The 26,898-nt window shown below is 38.7% G+C and overlaps 1 protein-coding gene across 5 annotated transcripts in view; it reads right to left on the reverse strand.

The window, feature by feature from the left end:
- Positions 1-26,027, reverse strand: part of slc12a7b (solute carrier family 12 member 7b) — a 75,157-nt gene extending 49,130 nt beyond the window's left edge. For 4 of the 5 annotated variants that reach the window (XM_042510185.1, XM_042510183.1, XM_042510182.1 and 1 more), the window contains exon 1: positions 25,698-26,027. In XM_042510185.1, coding sequence (XP_042366119.1) covers positions 25,698-25,932 — 235 coding nt within the window. In that variant the 5' untranslated portion in view covers positions 25,933-26,027. Of the gene's footprint in view, positions 1-6,773; positions 7,154-25,697 lie in introns of those variants that run through there. The other variant, XM_042510184.1, reaches the window with a different exon arrangement.
- Positions 26,028-26,898: the final 871 nt, after the last annotated feature.

Consider the following 26,898-nt stretch of genomic DNA (forward strand, 5'->3'; position numbering starts at 1 on the left):
CTCTCTCTTTTTTCTCTCCCTATCCACTCTAACGATGTGCTGTCCGGTAGCCTTGCCAATAAATCTCAGTGCAGACTGCAACAGGAAGAAGTATATCAGACTCGTCCTTTGCAGAGCAAATCTGTTATGGCACCTCAAGGCATCCAGACCTCTCATACTGCATGCCTAAGCTGCCAAACAGGACAGGTTAAAAAAAAAAAAAAAAAAAGAAATTGTCAGCAATGCTGGAAATTTTATTTTGTAAAACCTCAGGGAGGCATTTTTATTTACTCAGTTTTTATTTTAATTTTTACTTGACTTCATAAAAAAAGTTGCTGGGAACTTCCTGTATTTCATATTGAAAGTTTGGTATATTTCAAATTCTAAATATTGAAAAAAAGATTTTCATTTTTATTCTAAATGCATATCAGTATCAAATATTGGCCTCAGTAACTGCTAATAATCAATCTTAGAAAACAATATCGGTCGACCTCTAATGTCTACTGTAACAGACATCTCATCAGGCTTGTGAGCAGTCACAAGAAAAGGAACTGGAGGAGTTAAATGTTGTTCCATCTATGAACCTATGTGAATGACAGCCACATGAGGGCCTCAAACTAACTACAGCCAGCCATGACACAATATAGAGAAAAAAGACACAGCCACTAAAATATGTGTGCTTATCAGAGACACCATATTGAGAGCAGGGACCTGGTGGTGAGGAGATCGCTGAACAGGAAGTAGGAAGCAGCAGTTAGAGAATGTAGGGCTGTCTGATTGGCTGGGTGTCTAAACCACCCAACCAGTAGAAATTAACATGTTCACATGGCTTAACTGTTGAACACTGTTACATTTTTACCTCGGAATGAATCCAGGTGAAGGTCTGACAGAAGTAATGTCTCTGTAAAGGGATTTCTGTAATGGCACACAATTTTGACATGTGGACAGTTACTAGGCATATTGTTTGGAGCCCTGAATGTCCCAGTTAAACATGATCAAACTCTCAAGATGTATATGGAAAAAATTGAATAAACAGACGAATGCATCATGTTGAGGATTTATTTCTCCGAGGGGAAAGAGTCTCACCTTAAATATGTTTGTTATTTTTTTTTTACGTCTTTATCTTTACAAGCCTCAAAACTGTGGCATGTGTTAGTGCTATTTTTGTAGCTTTAACTCCAATTTTGAGCCAAATCTCAGACGTTTACATTTTGGTTTAACAAATGCTTGAGGCTACAGAGGCTCTTAATGCTGTGACTGCCTTTGTTTTTCCTTGTTAAACACACACACACACACACACACACACACACACACACACACACACACACACACACACACACACAGAGTATCAGGCACACATGTTCATTTTCTTCAGGGCTGGACTAAATATTCTGTGGGCGTATAAATTGCATTCTGTCATGTCCCAGTCCTTGTCTCACTCCCTTCATTCCTAAGCTAACTATTTTATCTCCCTTCTCTGCTACACATTATTTTCTGACTCACCGACAACACACACCCATCAGCATACTTTACCACAAAGACAAGGGGCAGCCTATACTAATATATCTATACAGTGGAAATTTGAAATTTAACTTGAATGTGTGAACTAACTGCATACAAGAGGTTATAGTGCTGTTGGTGGATTTTCTTTGAAAGTCTAAAGGTGATTTTTCATTTGTTTTTTTCTATTTTTCTACAGTCTACTACTGTAATCAGTGATGCCTTACAAGATTCAAGAAGTAACTAAATTAAATAACTGCCAACATAGCAAATAATAAAGAATTATGTGGGAGATCTTTTTCAATATTGTTTCCGTTACCCACGTATATGGTGACTCTAATAAAGTTGAATAACCATGTCCGATTGTATTGCAGATGGAACAAGCAGAACTATAACATGTAGCCAACACAAACACACACACTGAGAGTTGAGCAACATCCTAGGATCAGCCTGGACACATGCTGCAGTGTAAATAAACTAAAACAGAGTTTCCAAGTCACTCCTAGAGGTCTACAAGGGCATAAAACAAGACCAGAACCAGGAACCATCAAACTATCTAATTATGAGACCTGACTGAAACCAACGTTACATTTAGGAAGTTCTTCTTCTAAGAGAAATCAAAGACATAACCTTTTTCTCTTACATATCATTATATATGTCCTTACCTGTCTTAATCAACCATAATTTTCACCTGTTACCAGTATTTGTTTAGATGCACTTTGCTGGTTATCTCAGAGCTTCTTTCCCAAAACAACCACAATCCCAAAGAGATTTTTATAGAGGCATGATCACAGGTCATTATGTTCCCACACTAAATTATCCCTTTCAAAATCGTGGGGGATTTTGAGAAGTTCCCCTCTGGCAAACTGTTGCTTTATTTTAGCCATCAAGGTAAGGTAGGAGGGTGATAAAGTTGACGTTAAATATCATTATTGGGTAAGTTCTTTTTATACCTCAGATCAGACCATGATTGTATGGCAGCTTACTGAAAACATACTGCCTGTGATGCTTGTAAATACCTATATTGGCAGTATGGAAAAGCACAGAGAGTGGACAAATAGGGAGAAAAAGAGAAACAAAGATGCAGGCAGCCACATACAGACAACAGCTTTGAACAGAACCAGACCTGCCTGTGAAACAAACAGGAAACACATGTCTCGGACAGACGGGCAGAGGCAGCAACACCGCAGGCACTCGGTGCCTTTACCTGCTTAGTTTCAGCTTAAACAACTCTCGAATAAGGTTACATTGTACTGTTGCAGTTTTGCATTTAGCTTTGCAAACAAGAGATTTATTGGGCCATAACCAACCACTACAAACACTACGGTTCCTTCTGAAGCCATAAGTTCCACATCATACAGTCCCTACTCTGTCATTTATTCACAAGGCGTGGCAGTGCAGCCTGGTGCATTGCTCTGTGGAGCACGTTTGACAGACTCAGGCATAAATGTGGCCAAAGTTAGGGCTTACACTTTCTCTTAAGGAGTTTAATACTGGTAGTTTGCAAAGCACCTCTGCTTCAAACCCGACTAAGTCACCTCCCACAGATTTTTTGACCATTATGTACACTCTCACTCACACCATTACACCCCACCCACTCCCATGGAGATTCTGATCGCTCCCCTCTGCAACAACATGCTCTGTTGAAAATGTGTCCCATGCAGCAGAGAAAATAAAACACATGTAACACTTATGGATTTCATTAATCTAAACCATTTCTGGTATAGTTGCTTTAGATTTAGACTTTTTATTTTTATTGGATATTTTTAAAAGTGAGTATGTTTTAGTATTTATATAGCATAGTAAGGTAATTTCTTTAAGATTTTTTCCTTTGGATAATTTAGGATGTGCTTTTATGTTGTTTGTGGTTAGCTGTGAATGAACTGCCATGACAAATTAAATGTCAAATTAATAATTAAGTATGTATCTAGTTGATAACTGAAGATAAGCCTGAATAAAAGGCTATAAAAGCAAAAAGAAACAGTTTTATGGAGCTGTAAATTATGGACTGACTCCCAAAAAATATCTACGGTGGAATCATCAATGAACATAATGAGGGGTCAATGAGTGAGCCAAGTCATTCTCAGAACCTAAGAAACAACACACACAGATCACCATAATGTTGTTAGTTCTAGAGAACCACAGATTAGTCACAGTAGTCAGCAGTAAACAGTTCAGTTCAGTGATACCTACACTGGCACTAACAGTGTGATTCATAGATGAAGTATAAGTCAAGCACATTTTTGTGTTTTAATGTGATAAACATAGAAGAGAGAAAGAAACTGAATTGGCTAGGACATCATATTGGAATGTACAGAATTGCTTTGCTGTATAAACACTTGTTACATTCTATTTCAGTGGTGTGGAAGGATTTTTTTAACTAACTTGTGCTGTTCTAAAGAGGAAAAAGTAGGACAGGCTCGCCACAAACACTTTTACTAAATGTCAACACCTCACCAGCTGATGGATGTCTGAAAATCTGGAGCTTTGTCTTTTGAAAGCAAATTGTATAAGGAAAGGGAAAGTGTAGGCGGCAGCAAATAAAAACAGCTAAGGTTCGGGAAAGGACGCTTGTGCTTGTGATATTTGGTTAAGTTTGCATCTGTTTGGCTAACATAGAGGGAGAAAAACAGCTGCTGTTTTACTTATGTAGAAGACTAAGCTTTAATTTATTTCTTGTTAGAAGACTGGCAAATGGTCAAACCCTTTTCCAGCGTTCATGATTTTTGGATTCTTGTCGCTATCTAGCAAACCTGCCCATTTTTCCAGCAGTTTTGAGCAGTGCTATTGTAATCAAGGATGTGTCATTAATAGAGGATGCTGGACAATGCACAACAGGAGTATGCTGTAGTAGCAAAAGGGGCAGATTACTTTACTAATTGTTATTAGCAAAATAAATTTGTATATTTCCAAAAAACAAGCACGGATCAACATTAATAAGAAGAAGGCATAAAAGACAATTTGGTGTAAGATTCAATCGTGTCTTCCTTATCTGTAAGAAGATGATACACCTACTTATGTCATCACAGTGTACACTTCAGGCGGAGAAAAAGCTGCAAATTTTTGGTTCAACTTGAAAGCCAACTTTTCAGGTTCCAGACTACATTTTTTTGGGCAAGATGCTCAAAACGGTTCAAAATTTGTTGCACATACTGGAATAGTAACCCCTCCATGTTGGTGGAAAGGGTTTATTGTGTGAGAATACATACAAAAATGTTGACACAAAAACACCCAAAAGGGATTAGAGGTTTGAAATGATTTGCTCTAAGCTTTCATTTCACCCGGATATTAAATAAATGTCTCAGAAGTAATGCTAGGCCTCAAGATTTTGAGTTTATGAGATGCAGAGTCAGCAAGGACACAAACATGTGTTGGAAGGGAAATAAGCAATGGGAGCAGAAAGATAACCTAGAACCATAATAAAGGGAGGGGTAGGAAAAAGAGGGGACCAGAGTGGACGAGAAGAACTGGAGTACATTACATTACAGCATGGGGGTGGGGTCTCACCTCCCCCCACTCAGCCAACAGGAAGCAAGCCAGCAGAATAATCAATAACAGTGACTGCTATTTGACTCACCCATTTCCACACAACATGCTCAGAAGCCAACAACATGCATGCTATCAAGGACCCTCCCTAATAACCCATCAACCATTCCCAGTCCTCCCAGCCGAGCCAGTACCATTTCAACATATTGAAGACATCAAGTTCCCACCAAATCAGACAGATTACGTAACAATTGTACAGTTCGAGTCCTCTGTTCTGTGTGGTTAATGTAGGCTTAAATCCACTGTAGATGACCTGCAGAGCCATGTTTACAAAAAATTGTCCTTAAAACAGACTCTGTTGTTGTCAGAGACAAATGGCTGCATGTGTACAAACACGCACAGAGGAAACCAAAGCATGCTGCAGTATGATATCCTGCATAACCATCATGATAAAATGCCATTCTCTCTCCCACAGTCTGTAAAATCTCACCCAGCATGCAGCCGTAATTGCGGCTCCACAGCCGAAATTAAATACTGGGAACTGATTCGCTCAGCTCTGTGTGAAGTGCTGTAAAAGCAGCAAGTTCACAAACAACAGGCTGGCAAAGACTTGTAGAGGGGAGTTTGTTAAATACACACTCCATGACCTCCTCATGCTGAATATTTTGCAAAAAGAATACAGTTTTAAATTGCTGGCTGGCGTGACGCCTTCAGACAGGTTGATCGTGTTGGCAAAAGACAGAAAAGAGAGAACATTTTGTTCCAACACCAAATCTGTTAGGGTACACTGATGTCCACATATAATGACTGCTGAAAGATGGATTCAGGATATCAGGAATGAGGTTTTTAGATTAGTGGGGCAAAGTTAAGCCAACTGTTACCAAGTGAACAAAGGTTGTTCTTGACCAACTGTCAATAATACAGGTTATACACCAGGCTTCACAAAGTGCAGTCTGGGCTTTCTAATTCAAAAGTGGGACAGATGTGCTGAATATTTTGTCTTGGTCCACATGGGAATATCCATCATGACTGAGCCACGGCATTGTGTAAAAGTTCCATTATTCTGTTGTTTGTTGCACTCTTAAGTTCACTGAAAGGTCTTCAGAGGGTGCGTCATGTCGGAGGTTGCATGTCAATGAAAATCAACACAGAGAGATGTTAGGAAATGCAAAAGTCATGGGTGTCCCAATTAGAGCATCTGTGTTGGTCCTGTGTTTGTAGCCACAACACTACAAAACCTGGCAGTATCTCCAAATAATAAGGAATATAACAAATAGAGCAGAATAGGTTCAAATAAATGGTTGTTGAGAAAAAAAGGCAAAATACAAGATTTTTTTTTTTTTTTTTTTTTAAATGGAAAGGCTCAAATAAGGGGAAATAGGAAAGAGATTCAGGCCAAAGGCGAAACACTGGTATGAAATACAAATCCATATCAAACTCCCCTGAGTGGCAGTGGCGTGTGAGGGAAACCCTCATCTCGCAATGTTGCTGGAAAATGAACAAGCCTTCCCTAAAAAACACCGACTTCCCTCACATTATCCGCCTACACAGCCCATAAAGTTTTTCTGAAAAACTTAGAAACCCTTGCAATAATGCCAAATTAACGGCTTGCACTGGATGCTGTAAGCAAAGTCTAGAACTTTCCAGAAATGCTTCTCCTTCACTGTAACAGAAAAGTGTTTGAGCTTTAAAAAGGTGAAAGACTAGTCACTGCACATTAGAGATCTATATATTAGTTTTACACATCTCATATATGTTAATGATCCACCTGACGGATCTAAAAAAAACAAACAAACACCAGATCTCACCTGTGGGGTCTTCCTCTTCCTCTTTCACCACATTGTTGTCATCCACATCTTCATCATCCCCCTCTTTTGCCTTCCTACTGTTGTCCTTCACTGGGACCACAGTGAAGTTGGTGGGCATTTTTACACCATGTGCTTCCTCTCAATATGCTGCTTGCCACACTCTTATCTCTTTCTCCTTTCTCCTCCCTCTCCCTCCCTCTCTGCTCTGCTGCTCCTCTCTTACTCCGTCCAACAGCTGTCACTTTTGTCTTCTGTCTTGCTCTCCTTCCCAGTTATTTGTTTTTTCATCCAGACTTACTGCCCCTGTGTACTTTCCTCTCCTGGGCAGACGTCGGCTCTTTCTTCTGAGTTTTTCTTCCTATCGCTAGGATTCTGCTGTACACACATGTGACCCTGACCCCCCCTCGCACCGACTATCCAAATAAGGAAGCGTGCGACTGCCCCGCCCAATGGGGGCAGTACCCACAAACACACACACTAGCAAAAAAACATGACCTGCATTTGAGCTTATAAGTGTATGAGAGCACACATATAGCTTTAACTGTGCCTGAGGGCAGATCCTCTGCCCAGGAATGTCGCTCTGTCTCGCGCACAACAAAAGCCGGCAATGTCTGCTTTTGTTCAAAGAGAAAAGGAAGTCCAGATCTGCTCCAGTAAGGAAAGTCTGCACACGCACGCACGCGCACGCGCACACACACACACACACACACACACACAAGAGGACTCATATATATTTCCTCACTTCCTATCCAGTGTTATTTGACCCCATGTGCAGAGTCAGAAGTATGCAGGGCTGATTTAAAGACGTATACTGACCATCTTAACACACCCCTGTAGACAGATAGCACACATGCATGCACATACATTACACGTACTTTAGTTGTGAGTTTACTGTATGTTACTGTGAAAATACACGTAAATACAAAGGAACAGAGATTGGTAACTGAGGGAGGCATAGAGTGTCAACTTCATGCTGCTCTTATCTCTTAAGAGCAACCTGAGGGTTAATTAATCTCAGTCCAGGGTTTCCCACACATTTGTTTATTTGTGGCAGCTGCCACGATCAAAACATCTGCCACCACGTATTGTTTATATATTTTTGGAGCTAGACTGTCATTAGGAGCACTATTGGAATATATATTTGGTTATACATTGCACCACACTCCTGGAGCACAGAGTTTACTCTGGGCACAAACGGAGCAGTCGAGCATCAAGCACACTGAAGGTGAAACTTAATCGTAATTGCACTGGGTCAAACAGTTTTCATTTACTCGCTTCTACAGCAGCTGCTCCTCTCATCTATCGATATGATCAGGTCAGCTCCGACCAGATCAACATTTAGATTATCCACCCCACAAGTCAAACTTCAGAACCTGCTCCTGAGGAGAAAAAATAACTAATGAAGACTTCTGCCTGCAGTGCGTTCACATTACAATTTAGAGAGGGGATTGGTATTAAAAAAAGGGGACACACACACAAAAAACATAAAAATGAACAGGACATCTGCTGACCAGTAAGTACAACCACAGATTTTTTTACTTGGACTGACAGCAAGGTGGAATGAATGAAAGTAACATAAGTATAACCCAACATATATTTGCTGTTGTTGCAAAAATAATTCGGCAACACATCAGAGTGGAACCAGGAGCATTATTCATCACCAGAAGCCGTGGCAATGTAAAAAGGAAGGTTACCTGCACAAGAAAGAAGACATCACAACAGTCATAGACCTAAACAACTAATCATAGATTATATGGGGGGGGGGGATTATTCACTTTTCTTCCATACAACTATATTCTGTTCCATCAAGCTGTGTATCACCATCATTCAGCAACAGCAGTGTGCAGCTGCTCATATTCAGTCCATCAGCTGATCTCATGACAAAACAAAAGCAGTGAGTTATTCCCTAAAGGTAAGGAGTGCACTAAAGTGATTCTAAGGTACTACATCTTATTGCAATTCACATACAGCCCTGTGTGATGGAAAATGCTAAAAGAAAACTGCAGCAGTGAATGCAGATGACCAATTCTTTATAATGCTTTAGTCTTAGAGCCTTATTTTGTTGCTTAACATCTGGAGACCCGCCCAGAACAAGTTACCCTCTCCCCCTGCAGTTCCCCAACATGACGACATACAAGATCAATACTAGCTAGAGGAAGGGTGGGGGCCACAGGAAATAGGAAAGGGAGGAGGTGGAGCAAAAGGCAAGAGAATCTATGAGACAGAGATGGGCTAGCAGAGTGACCAACTTACAGGAAAGCATTGCCTCTTTTTTTTTTTAAAGCACTGAATGCAACTTATGCAAGGCACAGAGCTCATTTCCGACGTCTGAGCCAGAGTGGGAAAATTCCATCTGGTCTTATACTGTGGTTGAGAGTTTGTTTGCTACCCTATAGAAGTATCCAGATTCACACTAAAGAAACAGCTTGATGGAACTTTGAAATATTTAAATAAATATATATCAGGCACTGGCTTAGTTAGATTGCTATAATTCCCTTAAACAGGCTTTACCAGAGTGGACTAATTATAATGATTTGTTGTTCCATAACAGTTTACATTTGTGCCTCTAGTCTAAAGTTTCACCTCCTTACCGCAATTTGGTATTTATTTATCCCTATCTGCCACAACAGCCCACTTACATATAAATACTTGCTCTCAGATACATTGCTATAAAATGAATTTGCCAAAAGTATCACTTATCTAAACATTTCATCCAAGCAACTGTTTGGTTGCAAGTGTTTTTCATAAACTGTTTGAGTACAGTCAATGAATTTGTCATCCTTTAGCAAATTTATAGTTATTTTCTGATACACTACCCTGATAAATATTATCCACCTGTAAACCTCTACTTAACTTATTCCATTTGACTTAAATAGAGCTTTGTTTCACATCATATTATTATCATCACATATCACGATAAATTGGTTACAACTGAGTATATTGCGATACACTGTAAATTTCCAATACTGTAAGCAAGGTGATGTTTTGTGTTTATTTAAAATCTAATTTTAGGAAAACTGTCATAAATAACAAACCGCAGTACGCAAAAGTTTACAAATAAAAAGAGAAAATACAGTATTTTTGAGTATCAATACAGTATGACAAAACATAATATCACAAAGTAAAGTATATCATTTTTTATACAACACTAGTCTAAAAACAAGTATCATTTCAAACTAAAAACAGATGGGTACATTTTGCGGGATTTCAGGGGCTCATCTGAAATCTGTATTTCGCTATATGAGAAATGTGAAGTAGTCCATTTTCTAGCACATTTTTGTTGTCAAGTACCATAATTGCTCCATTAGTAAAGCTTCAGTTATCCTAAAGTTTCCTACACATTCATTTATTTGTGACGGCCAACCATGATTAAAACATTTGCCAATACATTTTGATTTTATATTTTTGGAGCTGCTGAACCATGAGTGCTATTGGAAAGTTTGTATGCATCACACATTCACAGCCAAGATCATACTCTGGGCACAGACAGAGCAGCAGAACACCAGGAGCAGTGAAAGTCAAACTTAACTGTTTCTTGCACTGTTTCTTTAAGTTTACTTCAGCAGCAGCTGCTCCTGTCATCCATCGAACTGTTCAGCTTTGACTGGATCAACAGATCAATTTTCTACCCCGTGACTCAAACTCATCAAACTGCTGCTAAGGGATAAAAGAACTCATGAAGAGATCTGCCCGAGATTAGTTCAAAGACCCCCATATGTTCAAATTTATAGAGGGGACACAGTGTCAAAACTCTGTGGACCCCCCTATTCCTGTAGCCACATATAGATTTGTATTCTGTGGGAAACTCTGCATCCTGTCAGGTATTTTAGAAATATTTTACTCAGACTTCCTGCTCTGGACATGACTTGTTAGGTTTCAATGAAACATGATCATTCCAGTAAGTGGGTCTGGTTGCGCAAATGGGACTGCCTTGATGCTAGAGGCAAATCAGATGTTTATTGAATAACCCCTGTGGCAGCTTATATTCTGTCTGAAGCAGCTACCAATCCTCGTATCATAGGGAATGTTTCTGTGTGTGGGTGAAAGAAGCACATTAATCAATACCATGATCTGACAACTCAGTGTACTATGGTGCTGCTAAGGTAACAAAGAGAGCACTTATCTACTCCCTGCTCAGCGGATGAGCAGTGATGTAACTGGCATTCGCTGATTAAGTGGCCAGACAGTCAGACTGCTTCTCAGGGACAATCAGCACATCCAGGCCGAGAGGACAATGTCCCTTTTATGACAGACTTCACAACAATCCACAGTGAAGACTGAAAACTAGGCTAAAATGTTGTGACATAAGCTTTTCTCAGACAGTTTTTAACAATGTTATGCTTGATACAATATCTCGCAGCCAAAGCACAGTCTGAAAACACAGAAACACAAGGGTATTTATTACATAACTTGATTATAGACTCATCTGTGGCCCCAAAAGGTGGGGGAAATAATCAAAATACAAAGTACTCAAAACAGAAATCTCTCCAGAGACACTGTCTTAGACTTAGACTGTCTTAGTCTTAGACAAGGCCTAAATGTGGGAGATTTTTTAATCACATCACCTTTCTACAATATTGTACTGTTTCCATTGTGTCTATACTAGGGATCAACCTCTGGAGCTGAAAAATGAACCCATTGCAAGTGCCAAAAACTGCATTACCTCGAATGGCCACTTGAGGCTGGCTCCACAAGCGAGTCAATCACCATACACTCCTAACTTAACAGCAGAAATCAACACGTTTACAACCTGGTCTAAAAAAAACATTTAGGTCTCCACAGCTAGCTCCACAACAAGTGTACCGGGGGGGGATTTTAAAATGAATCACTCTTTAGAATTCTAGTAATGCTTCTAATTATGCATTACACATAATTATGTTGCTTTGAGTGAAAGGGTTTCTGCAAGACATCAACTCAGCTAATTAGTCAGACCCATCTCTCGCTCCTTCCCTGCACCAGCCTTTCTTCCAAATTATTCACTACTGGCTCCAAAAATCCAAGAAGGCAACGCACTTCAATGGGTGACGACACAGTGACTATGCCCATTATCTTTTTAACATTCAGCAGCCTATGTCAGTGAGGGATGTATCCATGATCATCTAATCCACCAAAACAAGATAAACAGCACTATAAACCACAAAAGAGAAATTAGTAAATCAGCCTGTACACACTTAATGTTTATACTGTTCTCAGCTATATTTAAATACTAAAATACACCACTAAGTCTTGAGTGTGTGTGGTTAGTCAGACTAACTAATTAACTAACTAACTAACTAATAAAATGTGTCAGACTATTTTAGGGTTATGAGGTTATGTATATCTATAGCTTTCAGAAATGTGAACTTAATTAAGTGTCCATCAAACCTATTTGAATTTTACCTCCATGCTGAGGAGAAAAATTAACAAACTTATCAGTGTCTAGAGTGTAAGTGTGTTCAGAATGCAACATCAGGGATTTTTCAGCACATATGCATGCACTTACATGCACACACCACTAACCTGCCGAAGAAGTATAATATTTTAAACCAAGGCTCTTCAAAGAAAATGAAAGAATAGTACCACATGCGTCACACATTTGACACAATGCTACAGGCTATGGCTTAAAAAAATCCACATTTACAGAAACCCCTTTTGAACGTTTTACTTCCATAGTACATGGCATTATTAAAGCATTTTAAACATGGCTAATAATTCAGAAAAAAAAACCCAAAACAAAACAACAACACAGTGAGAAAAAAGTACTGTCTAATAGCATTCTGTCTAGCAGCAAAACAGCTTAAACAGCTTGATTAGGCAGTCACATACTGTAGGGTCTATGGTTTGGACTGTCTCTTCAGACAACGATAAATGTACCTGCTCAGAAAATAACAACAGTTCAACTGAGCTGAACTTTTTCTGTATAGGCTCAGATTTCTAATCTTTAAATAGATCTATTGATTGATTCTCCAGGGGATGGTGAGAGGAGACTGGGTCTGCAACAGATATGCCAAGTACAGCCCAAGGACACAAATCAGCGTGTGGAGATGAGCTCAGCACTTTTTTTTCATGGCCAAAACCTTCTTTCTTTCTGACCAAAACACAGATAATTCCACCTGTTGTTTAGCCTCCAAACTCCCTGATTTGTATCCTCTTTAATGACCACAAATCTGAGTCTACATTTCATTTTATTGCTTCTTTTCAATGTCATGGTTTTGATGCTTTGTGATGCAATAGACTATGAAAAGACACTGAGAGGCCCAAAAATGAAAAAAGAATTGTCTGATTTCAATTTATGTAATCTGAAATCACATCACATGGTCAAAATGTTAACACAAAGGAAACCTGTGATATAACCTGTAGTTACTCTGCAAGTGACTGACAACAATCTACACTTATAATGTCTTTTATTGCTGTTAAAGATTTGTGAATTTACAAAACACAGGATACTATGTTACATTCTATGTTTAAAATCAGTTTCATTAATTTTGTCAGTTATTAATTTACATTTTTATTGCAAATATAAATAAATACTGATTAAATGTTTAAAGTAAGTACATATTGTTCTATGGGACTAGGGCAATGCTAAAATTCAGACCATCAATACAGCAGCAAAACTATACAGAGCTGCCCTGCTCAAGAGCTTATAAGTGATACACTAAATCCCCACCAGTAAGTGATAGTGCCCTCTGGAGGCAGCAAGAGGAAGGACAGCTTCCCTGTGAACGTCATTATACCTAATAACACCTCGTAAAACGGTGTTAAACACGATATTTATTGCACAAATCTGAAGGAAATCACAGTGGCTAAAAAGCCAGAACATAATTTCATTATCATGTCATGTGAGTTTGAGTCAGTGCCTTTGTCACATGGCATCTTCCCTTCTCTATATTACTTCCGCCTGCTCTTACAACTGCATGGCATGATTTTTTAATGAGACCAGGAGGTAGACAAAAGAAAACCCTTAATATACTATACTTTAAATTGCTATAGCAGAAAATTAGCCAACATAACTTACAAATCCAGCACAGATGCAGCAATGAGGGCATCTCACTGGAGTTATTTTTCTTGCCAATTGATAAATGAAAACCAATATTCTATAATAAATATGGTTTAGACTAAATTTTACATCTCTTTTCTGGGTCTTCTTACTCTCTCTTTCACAGAGGCTTGTTTGCCTCAGCTCATGCCTTTCGGAGCGGGGCAGGTAGTGTACAGTTGTGAGAATGTGTGTTTACACAAGCCATCTAAATGGAACTTACAGTATGTGTAAATTAGATAACACTGTTGTTTGAATGTTGAAATTGTCACACAGTGGATAGGCCTGACCCTTATGCACCACGCCTGTAACCGTCAGCAGTTCAAGCTGACTAAATAAAAAGTCACACAATGACCATAGCTCATCTCTGACTGTGTCTGGGAACCGCCTCTGAAGTTAACTGGTCTCCTCTCTTCATGCAGCTGACAGTGGAAGACTAATCGTGACACTCTGTTGCCCCCAGTTGATCACATCTGGTAATACACCAGACAGTCACATCACCATCATTAGAAAATGGCAATGAAAGGAAAACAAAATATGGACAAACTATTTGTTTTATAATTTGTACACCTAGACCAAACAAATCAAAAACACCTAGCAGTGTTAGTCTCTATAATCAGATGTAAACTGGCAAATGGAAAGGTTATTTTATTTTACAAGCGCTGACTCAAGTAAAACTAAAGGAAACACTGCCAGCTATCATATTCAGTCACATTTTCCGAATGTCTGACTGTAAAATGGTGAGTGAACCTTTTACTTTTCTTTCTTAAACATTTCCATGACTTTTTTTTTTTATTAATCTATAAAGGAGACCTTAGTAGGGTGTCTGCAGTAGGAAATAAATCCTATGAAAATGCCACTGATGACAATCAGCTCTTCAAAGTCATGGTAAAGCACAGTAAATTAGCAAAGGAAAGGTAAATGATGTAAGGGAAACATGAAGTGTGTAATGACTATACTACACACATGGACAGCCACACCTCAACCATCTCAGGTAACAGCACACTTCCCTGCCAGTCATCCATTAAACTGTATTTCACACAACAGGCTCAGGTGACACTTTTCTGTCTTTTGATGGCAAAGGTGGTCATTCTCAAACTACGATTCCATTTCCAGTTTAGAGGTACTTGCAAATAGATAATATGCTTAGTGCTTAGGCTACATTATAAGTGAAACTTACATTGACTCCAAGAACTTTTTTAAAGGTTAACTGCTATTTTAACCTGGTCCCTATTTTATCATTTTTTTGTGTCCAAGTGTATAAATTGAGACAACAATCTCGGATACCAGTCCAGTATTAAGAACAGCACTACAGCTGGCAGTCGGAAACACACTGCAATGTAACCACACAAGGCAATTTACATCCACTAAAAGTGCTTGTTTTTGCTAACGACAAGGATTCTGATTGTTATTCTAAGCATCTCGGTGTGATTGGCCCTTGATTTGGTTTTTAGCTGTTTTTTTCAGCAGGGGGTGGTTTAACAAAAAGTTCTTAAAAAGATCTATCTCTGTATAGATACTCTACATAATGTTGTCAGATGCTTAGAACAACAATCTGAGCCTGTCTATAGAACAAATCAGCACTTTGTTTTAACTTATTTGCTGGTACATAATTACGCATTAACGTTATATTGCAGCCTGTTTCGCAGCTTCAAGCTGTAGCATTCTCACTCAGCATTGGACCATTTACAAAAATTGTTGTCTCACTTAGCAAACAAAGAAAACCACAGATGTTTTATTTACACTCTAAATTGCAGCTGTAAGCTGTTTTTATGTGGAAATTCACTTTTTGGTTTTCACTAAATGACACAGACTGCTGACAAAGTTCACAGTAGAACGGACAATTCAATCTAAAATAAATAAACAATCACATGGAATAAAGCTACGCCAATGAGGAAAATACTGTGGAAACCTGGTATCAAAACACCAAGATGAGCTTGAAAATCAAGTCAGGCATAATACTGGAATATGATCCCATTCCAGCTCTGTCTTTTATCTCTCTTAATATGTCAGGTAGCTGGATATAAATACAAGTAAGTACAGCAAAAACAGAAGTTGGCTCAAGTCAACTGTTTTTCTGTCTCAGTTCCTTTTTGGGTAGACGTCTCAGTCCAAGTCATGAGAGATGCTGGAAATGACTGACGCTTCCACTGTATCAGTTTCATCTCTGGCTTTTGACCCGACTGCAGTCATTTACGCTGCTTGTGACAGGGGAGAGGTTAAGAAGGTTATCCTTAGGCTCCTCATTCAGAGTCTGGCAGAACATGATACTCACACGTCTCCCTACACATTTGTGACATCTGATATGCACCCAACGCCACAACGCTACTGTACCTAGCTGTCTTTTATAGGGTGGACACAATAACATAAACATCAGCACCATTAAGAAATTAAACATAAATTCATGTTTTTTCTTTGTTGAAACAGTGATGGAAAGGTGTATATTCAACTCTATGTTAATTCACTTGTAAATAATTACATAGTTCATGTGTATGTGTCCATATTTGTTGATAGGAGTCAGCACGAGAATTCTTTTCCAGCTCCTGATGTAATTTCAAAGGTAGATTTTGCACCCCGAAGGCCTCAATCGACTTTATTTTGTCCTACATCAGTATTTATTGCACTAGCAAAGGCAAATAAGGCTAAAATGACTCAGTGTAAATGCCTTACTTAGCCGTACATAAACTGCTGGCCAAGAGCTGGAAAACCCCATGACGACCAACAGCAAATGCAGAGAACCTCCAGAGGAAAAACATGTCAAGTAGTTTTTCCCACGATGTCTGTTCAGTATCTATTCAGTAGCAGCTGCTTTCAGCTGCTGGAACATTGTTACTGTTATCAATCTGACCACACAGGTTGTGTGTATGAAATAAACACTAGCTCCACTTTTATGTAGAGAGCATGAGAAGAGATAAGAGCAGGATTTCAAGGTGGACTACAGTAGCGGTCTCATACACAGTAAGTCCAGTGTATTGATTAGCAGATATTGTGCACAATAATATTTAGGAATGTTCCAAAATAAAGTGTTTTTGGTCTTAATCCTAATTTGAGACCTTTAATGTTAGATATTAGCCAAGTTCAATCAAATGCCTAATTTGCTAATATCTAAAGCATCCGAACATGACTGTTCTTTTAATGTAAAAAAATAAATAAATAAAATACTATTAATCAATTTATTGATATTTCAAAGCTTTCCGCTGACCTTCAACACATGGCTGCCACGACATTTAACTTGTGTTACTGTGTCAAATGAAATTTCTGCCAGGTGTAGGAAAACAAGTATAGAGGCAGCACAGTAAAGCTCTGTGAGAAACAGAATAAGACCTCCCCTGGATCTCAGATGCATTGTGTCGCTTGTCATGAGTTCCAAGGACAACACAGGGTTATTTTTAAAAGCACTTATAGCTGCACAAAACATTCTGTGAAGGGCCAGTACAGGAGCTGACAATATAGACACAGCACAGCTCTCAACTAGTTGATTCAACAATTGTCATTGACGTTGGATATTGATATGTGGTACTTGAATAGAATGTTCATCAGTTCAGATGTAATAAATGTGAAAAAAAAAAATAAAAACTGTAAAAATTGTCAAAGGTTTTATGACTTGCATGCACAAAAAGCCCAATGAAAAATATTAATATTAAGTAATTATAGATCCACACATCAATCTTCTGATGTACTGAACACAACTAATAAGTTATATGACAAAGCAGGGGGTTTTAAGGATCACACATACAGCTTGATGAAGATTTTCCACTGCTATGTCGAAAATGCAGGATTGTGTAGCGGATCAACAACTTCAAGACAAGAAAGATGTGTTGCTGCACGCCATTGCGTCAGGATCGTGTAAAAGTGCATTTACAGCTGAAACTGTCATGTTTTTTCACATCAGATAGGTTGAACGTACAATTTTAAGTATGCCGTTACACTGGTTTAATGCCCTTGATGAAAGGACCATTTCCAGGATTGGGCTAAACTTTGTGCTTTTCCCAAAAGGGGGGTGAAGTTCTCTGAAAACCCTTCTGTCTGACCAGCGAGGGACACACCCCTTGTCCTGAGTGTTGCGTGTAAATAAAGAGCAACTGGAACAAACATCCCACGCGGGATTGGCAGGGCAGGCAGCGGACTCAGAGGCCACACAGGAGTAGGAGCAGATATAGAGGAAGGCAGGGCCCAGTTGGTGTCCATGTGCTGACTGCTGGGCTCCAAATAAAGCAAAGGGCAGCACATGATAGCCTGAGGTGCATGCTTTTTTAAACGTGAATGCACACACATGCATGCAAACATAATGCTCTGTGGTGAGAGTATACTGAAGACTTGCATTCATTTACTAAACTGGACCCATTTATATTGCCGCCACCTTGAATCACTAACCATATCTATACTGTATTTAGTTTGCAACTCTGTTCCCAACTGAAAAAACTCCCCCTCTCTTTCTGTTCTACACCCAAAATGCAGTCAAAACTAAGTTATTATTGCCAACACAGCCTCCAGATTTAACAGTATAGAGCAGCATGAACAGAGGTCTGTGAAAACTTTACAGGGGCTACTTGTTTTTCTATTATTTAATCTTTCTTTGAAACTTGGTGCAGACTAATCTGGATTGATGTTTAAGCCCTGATTTGAGGTGGAGATGGACGGTTATTAGTGGTGGCACGTTGTTACATCTCACCAGTTATGGAACTAAAATAAATTAGTTCACCAGGGTGTTGTGTAGCCATCAATGTTGATCAGAGCCAATAAATACAGATATGAATGACTTATAAAATTATATATAATAACTCATAATTACACTTGGTGCCTTCGAAACAATACAATACTGCCACACAAAAGCACTGCAATACTATGCTGTATTGATTTTACTCCCACCCCTATGAGTAATTCATCAGAGATCCCAGTACTTGGGCACTTGGGCATTTACACTTTGATTAACTTGGGAGGCTTGCAAGAAAAAAAAGAAAAGAAAAAAAAAGTCAAAATCAAAGCAGACTTGTGGTCCCTGATATGGTTTAACCCCCAGAAACACTTGCTACATTTAATAGCTTCTTTTCATGACTCTTCGTGCCTGACAAACAGAAATCTTTAAAACTCTACATCCCGAGCTTGAAACGCAGGCTATTTAAATTGTGCAGTCTTCAAGCTCAAGCCAAAATAAACCTTTGCATCATCAGGGTTATTTTCTTAGACTTGACTAAGCTTCTCCAAAGCCACAGAATACATTGTTCAGCTGTTGAGTGTCAGTAAAAAGTCTTTCTGGGTCTGGCATTGTAATTAAGATATCTAAAGACATAATTATTTAAACAGCTGCCTAACTGTATACATATTTCCCTCTCTGATTCTCTACAAAGAATCTCCCTATGAAAAGACAGAAAATCTTAAAAGATGAAGATTATAGATAATGCAGCTGCAATAGCACTGAGCAGAGGAGGCACACATTATTGCCAAAGTGCCTCAGCTGCAACAGGTAGTATGAGTACAAAGCGTAAAGTGCTACTGTTCTGCAACAAACCTGAATAGAGTTTCCCAACCCCAAAGATCTGCCAGTGTGTGAACTGTCAGAGAGACAGACTGACAGCCGCTTAATTCTGACACCTTTTGAGACTTTTATCCCTGCAGGACATCATTTATCATTCATTGCCTGCTTAATCCCTCATAAATCCGAATGTAATCTTACTCATCCTACGTATCTAAAGCAAGCAGCAGGGTGCATCATCTGTTGTACCCTGGAACATCTTCATGCCATTAACTATTAATATATTCATCATATCTTTTTGTAAAACAGTGTTTACAGTGCATAACTGTTTACACACATAAACTAAATTCTTAGAATGTGTACGGAAAATACGCTTCATTCCTTTAGCCTACAAGAGTCATTTTCACATATTTCCTCTACTTGCGTTAGTCTCAGATTGTTTCACACAGACTGAACAAGGAACAAGCATAAAGCACACAAATCGCCTGTAAGGTTTTAAAAGGAGGGCAAAGTCGCCACCATCATTCAAAAAACTGTACCTTCTCTTCTATTATTTCCACTTCTTCATAACCACACTTCCTCTTCACAACGTGTTTCTTAATCTCCCCCTTAACATTTGTTGTGCAACCTCAATGACGAGAGCGAAACAGTTTTTCAGTCCAGCTAGACTTTCAAATATATCAATATTGCATTTGATCAAATAACACTAATCCCTCCTCCACAGCAAGTGGAGAAAAACTAAAATATACACGCACAGTAAAAAAAACCCCTAAACTGTCAGTGACCGAAGAATATCAAGAAAACCTTCTTTAGGAATGTTTTAGATAACCGGCAACACTTAGTCTGGTAACCTTCAGGTGCTTCATATGAAACAATGTAACTGATAAAAGCTGTCATGACCTAGCCTAGGAACTAGACGAATCTGTGAGCTTGTGTTTCATTGGCTGCGGCCAATGCATCTGGTCCCCCTTCCCGTTCAAACAGATTCTCACCTGTCCAGATTCTCGGCAGGCCAATCACAGCCATTTATCTATTCTGGTGCAGGTTTGATTCGATGATTGCATCACTGGTCTCCGCTCTGTCCAGCACAATGCACAAGACTGATAAACTCAAATCAAAATGTCAAACTAGGCAGTGCTGATCAAAAATATGAATCAAGATTCTGTTACTTAATTGCCTATTTCCTCACAAAAGTTCTCAGAAACATATTTCAGTGTACTGTTTAGCTGTAATGTGAGAAAGATTTTTCCAGCTCGAGAACGAAATAAGCACCATTACAACTTGCATTTGTCTCTCATCGCTACGTTACAAATTTTGTTGTTCTATTTTTGAAGGTCAGGTTTTGCTGCTCGGTCCAATTGCATCCAGTGGTATTGCTGTCTGTGCCCACTGATGACACCGAGTGGAAATGTAAAAAAATGAACTGAGAGTTTCTGGTGCCAGGCTAGTCATGTCCCAGAAAGTAAACAAATGAAGGAAGAATCTTTTAGAACAGCCGTCTGGTATGATGCGTCTCTGTGTCATTGCAAACATTACAAGGTTGTGCATCTGAGAGGGAAAATGCCCAGCCATCCATTATCTAAACTCATTATCTGCTATGGCTATCAGCTTCATCATTCAAGAATGTAATTTAGCAGATTCATCCAGGAGCCTATCAGTAAATAGATTATAGCAAAAAAAGCAGGCATCCATGGCTATCAGTCATGTATTGATTGCAGTGCACTGACAGCGGGAGCGGAAAGAATTTGAAAATTAAAATCCAGGAATATCTCACAAAACAAATGGTCAATATCAAAATATTAACTGATGGATGACTCCTAATGTCCAGTTTAAATTATTCCAGTTTTTTTTTTACACCTGCATTTCCAGTAACGACAACAATCCTCCACCCTAAATCTATCTGGTGAGTATCAAATTCACTGTCCAACAGCCAAATTTTTCTTCATTTATCCAGCAGTGAAAGATATTAAAAGCAGAGGATAGCTTCTTGCATTTTCTAGTTCAGTCTTTAAAAAGCCTCACAGATATTCAAGGTCCAGTGAAATAAACCACCAAAAGAGCTAATTCTGATCTTTTAAGGACATGGATGTCTTCTGTCCCTACATTGGGTTGGGTTAATAAAAAAGGACAAATTTCCCCGCAGGGTTGAATGAACTTTGAACATCTTAACTGTTAACAGACACGCACAAATGATAGAAACATCATAATCCTAATCATACCACAGAGCCGCATTCTTTCACTGTGCCAGCCCCCAGTTGAGTATGTGTCCACAGAGGAAATACAATCTTCTTCAGAGACATGTAACAAACACGCCAGAGATTATAATGTTTGCTGATCACACAATATACTCTGTCAATGTCTGGGTGAAAAAGAAAAGCAAGGCAAAGGCCAAGATAAGCCCCCGCACTACAGACACCAGAGGGGATCCACCAAACTGGCTTTCTCTGACACCATTACTTGTGTTTCGGTTATTGGCCGGTGCTGGGGATGCACGATAATGGGTTTTTAGCTGATATCCACTATGCAGATTTAAAACAACTGAAACGAATCGCCAGTTAATTAGTCATTTTAGTGACCTTCAAGTCTCCTCTGCAGTGGAATTAACATCATATTATGCATACTCTTATTGTGATGGCCCACCAGCAGATGGAGACATAAAATACAATGCTTTTCAATATTAATTTATCCTGCAAATAAAAAAATACCTGTTCACTTTGTTGATTAAAAAAATTAGTTTGTGATATCAGCAGAAATAAACATGTTGGCTGATTCCAATATTTCATTTTAAAGCCAAAATCTGCCCATCCGGATGACTTGCTGATATTATCATGTATCCCTAGCCAGTGCATGGTAAATGCATGTTTAAGTGACTGGCATGAAACTTTTATGTGCAAGGCTACAACAGACATGATTAAAACTTTGATTTCCTAACTTTGTAAGACAAAATGTAAAAAATAAATACATAAATAGAAATGTCATAAAATTATATGTAGTATTGAAATGATAAATCATGCATCAGCAAGTTGCTGAAAAATATCTTCAAAATTGATGTGAATTACACCCAGCAATCAGTTGACTTCAGTTACATGTTTATGTTGTAATAAAAAAAGAAATGATAAAAAAAATGAATGTGAATTACAATTCAAGTGTAAACACTGTATATATTAGGGCTGGGTAAAGAAACCCATTCAGCATGCATTGCAATATGTTTTTTGCCAATTCAGTATCAGTTCATAAAATCCTGAAATCAATTATTTCCGTTGTAATGACGGCTGGCTCCAATGGGGGCAGTGTAAGTGCCACCGGGTGTGTTTGTTGTTGTTCAGAGGCGTTTGGATACACAAAGTAGATAGTGGTTACATCATGTATGAGCCTTGTGAGTCAGTGTTAAGACACTGCAACAATACGGCCAACCTATGCAACTATTTGATGTGACACCACACAGATGTTTTGCAACCTGTTGCTAACACTAAAGCTGTGGATCACACACAAATGCAGGTAGACAAATCTTGCATAAAGGTTTATGACTTTTGTTAAGTTCAGCTCAGGCAAAAATCTGCACTTTTCTGCACTTTAAATTTATTTTAGTTTCAATTTGTATTTAATAAAGAATAATGTAATGGTAATAAGTTTTGGTGTCAGTTTGTTCTAAATCAACACAGATAATGTACGCTTTATTGAACACATATCAGAAGGTGTTCTAATGAATTATCTGGGTATTTCTGACAACACACATAACCGTTAGACAGAATCGTTATTGAAGCAACTGGATCAATATCAAATCAAATCGAAATCGAAGTGAATCGTGACCCAAAGAATCGAAACTGAATTGAATTGTGAGGTTATTGACAATACCCAGCTCTAGTATATACAGCAATAAATTAGACACACACACACACACACACACACACACATATACATTAAATCACATACTATTGCAAACAAACTTGATAAATACAAAACATTCCACATAAAAAGGACTCCAAATTCTTTAAAAATGTTTACTGCTAATAGGTACTTAGATTTCAAATTAAAATAATGTAGTAGCTCAAATGGTAAACATAACATTCATGTAAATAGATCAGTCCCATTGTCACTGACACAAAATCCAGCTATCTGGGTCAGTGTCAGCCCAACATCCTACAACAGTATTGAATTGTTGCATTCCCCCTATACAAGCTCCTCCAAGTGCATGGGAGCACGTGCACACCCATCTGCTTCTTAACAACTTAATTTGATTTAGAATGAAATTCAATCAATGCATTAAAACTGAATCAACAGGTGCAGATTTGTCCTTGTATCATGCAACAGGAAGTCACATGGAAAACACTCTTCTTCTGCTCTTCTAAGACAGGTACTGATATAAGTTATTTCTACACTTTAAATCAAGCTACAGATTCAAATCCACCAGTGTTATACACTACCGGCAAAAGCAGTCTAAATTATTTCCTTGGTCCTGAAATCCAAAATCACAAGCCATAGAGGTCAAAATCAAATAGCCTTTTATACAATTACATGCACTTTACATGTCAAATAAGTCAAAGCGTTTACTCTTTGTCTTTATTTTGTCTAATATTGTTCGGAGTCTACAAAAAAAATAATGGAACACAGTACTTATTTCAATTCAGAGCTCTAAATCACCATCAGGTGTTGTAATTGAGCCAGAAATTTACTTCTTAGCCACCCAACATCTTTTACTAGCTCTGGGCCAGTGAGACATTTTTGGCTGGACCCAACATTACATCTGAATACAACATGTCAATAGCAACTAGGCGTGTCACAATATATCAGTCTGGATCAATATATTGATTCAATGATCAGCAGTCCAATATCATCAATGCAAAGTGAAAACATTAATACATATCCTCATCTTAAATATACACCTTCATTACAAATTTGCCATGGCACGACTGTGTCATCGTTTCTGACCTAGTGCATGTCCTTCCGGAACATTCAAATAGTATTAGCGGAGTAGGAACAGGCAGACAATGGTGAGCAGCCAAGAAAAAGGCAATAAACATATTTACTGATATCGTCTCATGTGATCACAGGCTGACTCAATTGAATCGGCAGACTTTGTGAAATTGAGAAATAGCATATACTTGTCCACAAAATGGATAGATTACCGTATTGCACTAGAACTTGTGATTAAAATATAAGTTAAAGTAGTCACCCATGTTTATTAAACCAAACTATATTCAAAAGAAAGCCAAACTAAAGATAGATTCATTTTAGCAACACAGTACAATTTAACAGTGTACTCTAACATCAATTCGCCCAACAGATGTCTACACATACACTTGGCCATCAGCACACTGTACGTAATTCAGCATGCTTGCTTGGCCTGTGTGCCACGCAATTACTCCGGTAACATCTGACCCTCAACCTGTTGCTATAGAAGCACCTTGTTTGTGTGCAACTGGTCGAACAAGGCTTGAGAACAAAGTCTGAAGCAAAATTATGGTTCAGATCAAAAGACTTGTTCAATGAGATATAAAAGCAACAGCAACCCTACAATGTAATTTAAATGGATACACTTGAAGTGACATGCCATATATATCAAGTTAAAACTTTCTTTAGATATAGACATCTGTGGTAAAGTAATACAATTTTCCATGACAAAGTGCCACAGGTAACAGACCTTACTTTTCTGCAAGGTCATTTCACTTCTAATGTAAGTTTGAATAAAAGGAGAATGAAGAAAATTCTTTATAAAGCCTCCCTCACGTTTGTTTAGTGATCAAATTTAGTGTTATTCACTGTTAAAGTCTCAAATTGGGTTCTCTTCATTATTTACAAGGTAGTTTACAAGTGTCAAAACCTACTCACATCAACTTTTCTTCTGTCTGGTATAAAAAAGGGGGGGGGGGGGGGGGAGTTAAACATAGACTTTTTTTTCACCTGCCCTTTTATGATATATATTTAAATATGTAGCCTTTTCATTGCATATTTTATTCTGAGCATTTTTGTTGTATGCGAAGCACATTGAGGTCAAATTGTATGCAATATCATATATAAGTAAAAATGACAATGTGACTTATTTTGGTAAATTTAAATATACGAAGCAATATTCGATATAGCTAATGCTAATTTGAATGTTTCGTTTTATTGACAGTTAAAGCTAGCAAAAACTCCCACCGCATTGTTTGTAATGAAGTGCCAGAGTTCTCAGTGAACTGCTTGGTGACAAATTACATTTTCACAGTAACTTAACAAGCCATTTACAGCTGTGTTCAAAACTTTTTGTGACTCAAATTAACGCTATGTGTGTCTATTTTGCCTAAACTTGGTTTTGGGGTGCAGACGCCCGGGCTTCATTACATAACTCCAGGAGGACAAAACGCCAGACAAGTGAAATGCGACGGCTAATCCTCTGCCAGATAGATAGATGAGATAAGAAGTGGGACACGGAGTTTGTAACGGGCATCTGTCTTACCGTACTTGTTGGGCTCCCTGTTGTACTCCAGGATAGGCACCACAACGTTGGGGTCCTGCGGCTCGAACACGGAGTCCTCCAAAGTCTCTTTTTCCTCTACTGTGCCGCCGCTGCTGCTGGTGCCGCCGCCACCGGACTCCGGTGCCGGGTCAGAGACAACCGCGTCCGAGTGCTCCCCCTCCCCGGCGACCCCAACTCCTCTGTCAACCGGGACTACTACAAATCTTTCACCCATGTCCCTCCTTTTCCCCCTCTTATTGCACTTTTAATGGAGGAAAAACACGTCGTCCGGCTCACCTCTGCGGTGCACACTCGGCGAGAGTGAACACACAGGACAGCGCACAACGGAACACACATGCTCACGAGCTGATCAGAGGATTGATTACAGTATAGACGGGCCCGCCCCCCGCCTGCCTTCATTGGTTAAGAGGGTCAAGGAGCGCTGTCAATCACTCTCATGAGCGAATCAGATTGCTTGAAGTTTGTAAATTGTGGAACAAATGAGTTCTGAAATTTGCATCAATTTAATGATATCTTCTAATATCTTCTATTTTATTTGGTCAATGATTTGTCATATCATATCTGTTCAAATCCATTTTCAGATATTTTTTTTTTCTTGAGCCTCCCTGAGCAATTATATTCATAGCAAATGAATAATTGAGAACATGAGAAAAGCAAAAGTTATTACCATAACAAACTGCTAACTTCTTAGAAAAATGCTAATCCTTCAAGCTGTGTGTACACTTCAGGAGAATGTGGGTGCAAGACAGTCAACCATCAATTGTCTTACTGCAAAGAACATATCACAATAGAGAACCCCAGTGATGGGTTATAAAACCTGAAAATCTGTTTGCATTTCAGTAGCTCCAGTTCCCTTGCACTGGACAAAAAGGACCTGTATCTGGAAAGATCTAACAGTGTACAAGTTTTTGGATCTGTCACATATCCATAACATTTCTGGAGAGTATCTTCAAGGATCTGATCCGTAGCAGATCCATAAATATATTTTTTGCATATGATAGCTGTGACATATCCCTTAGGATACCAGATTTGTATATCACAAAGATCTGCCCACAAAAAAGACATTAAAAATTGGTCTACAATTTGACTGTCTGACTTGGTCCTTGTGTAGCCCAAAAATAGACGCCAAAAATTGGGCTGTGTTGAGACTTTCTGTTTTTGTCCTAATTTAAATACAGCA

Source organism: Plectropomus leopardus, chromosome 21 (genome assembly GCF_008729295.1).
Source record: "Plectropomus leopardus isolate mb chromosome 21, YSFRI_Pleo_2.0, whole genome shotgun sequence".
NCBI lineage: Eukaryota > Metazoa > Chordata > Actinopteri > Perciformes > Serranidae > Plectropomus > Plectropomus leopardus.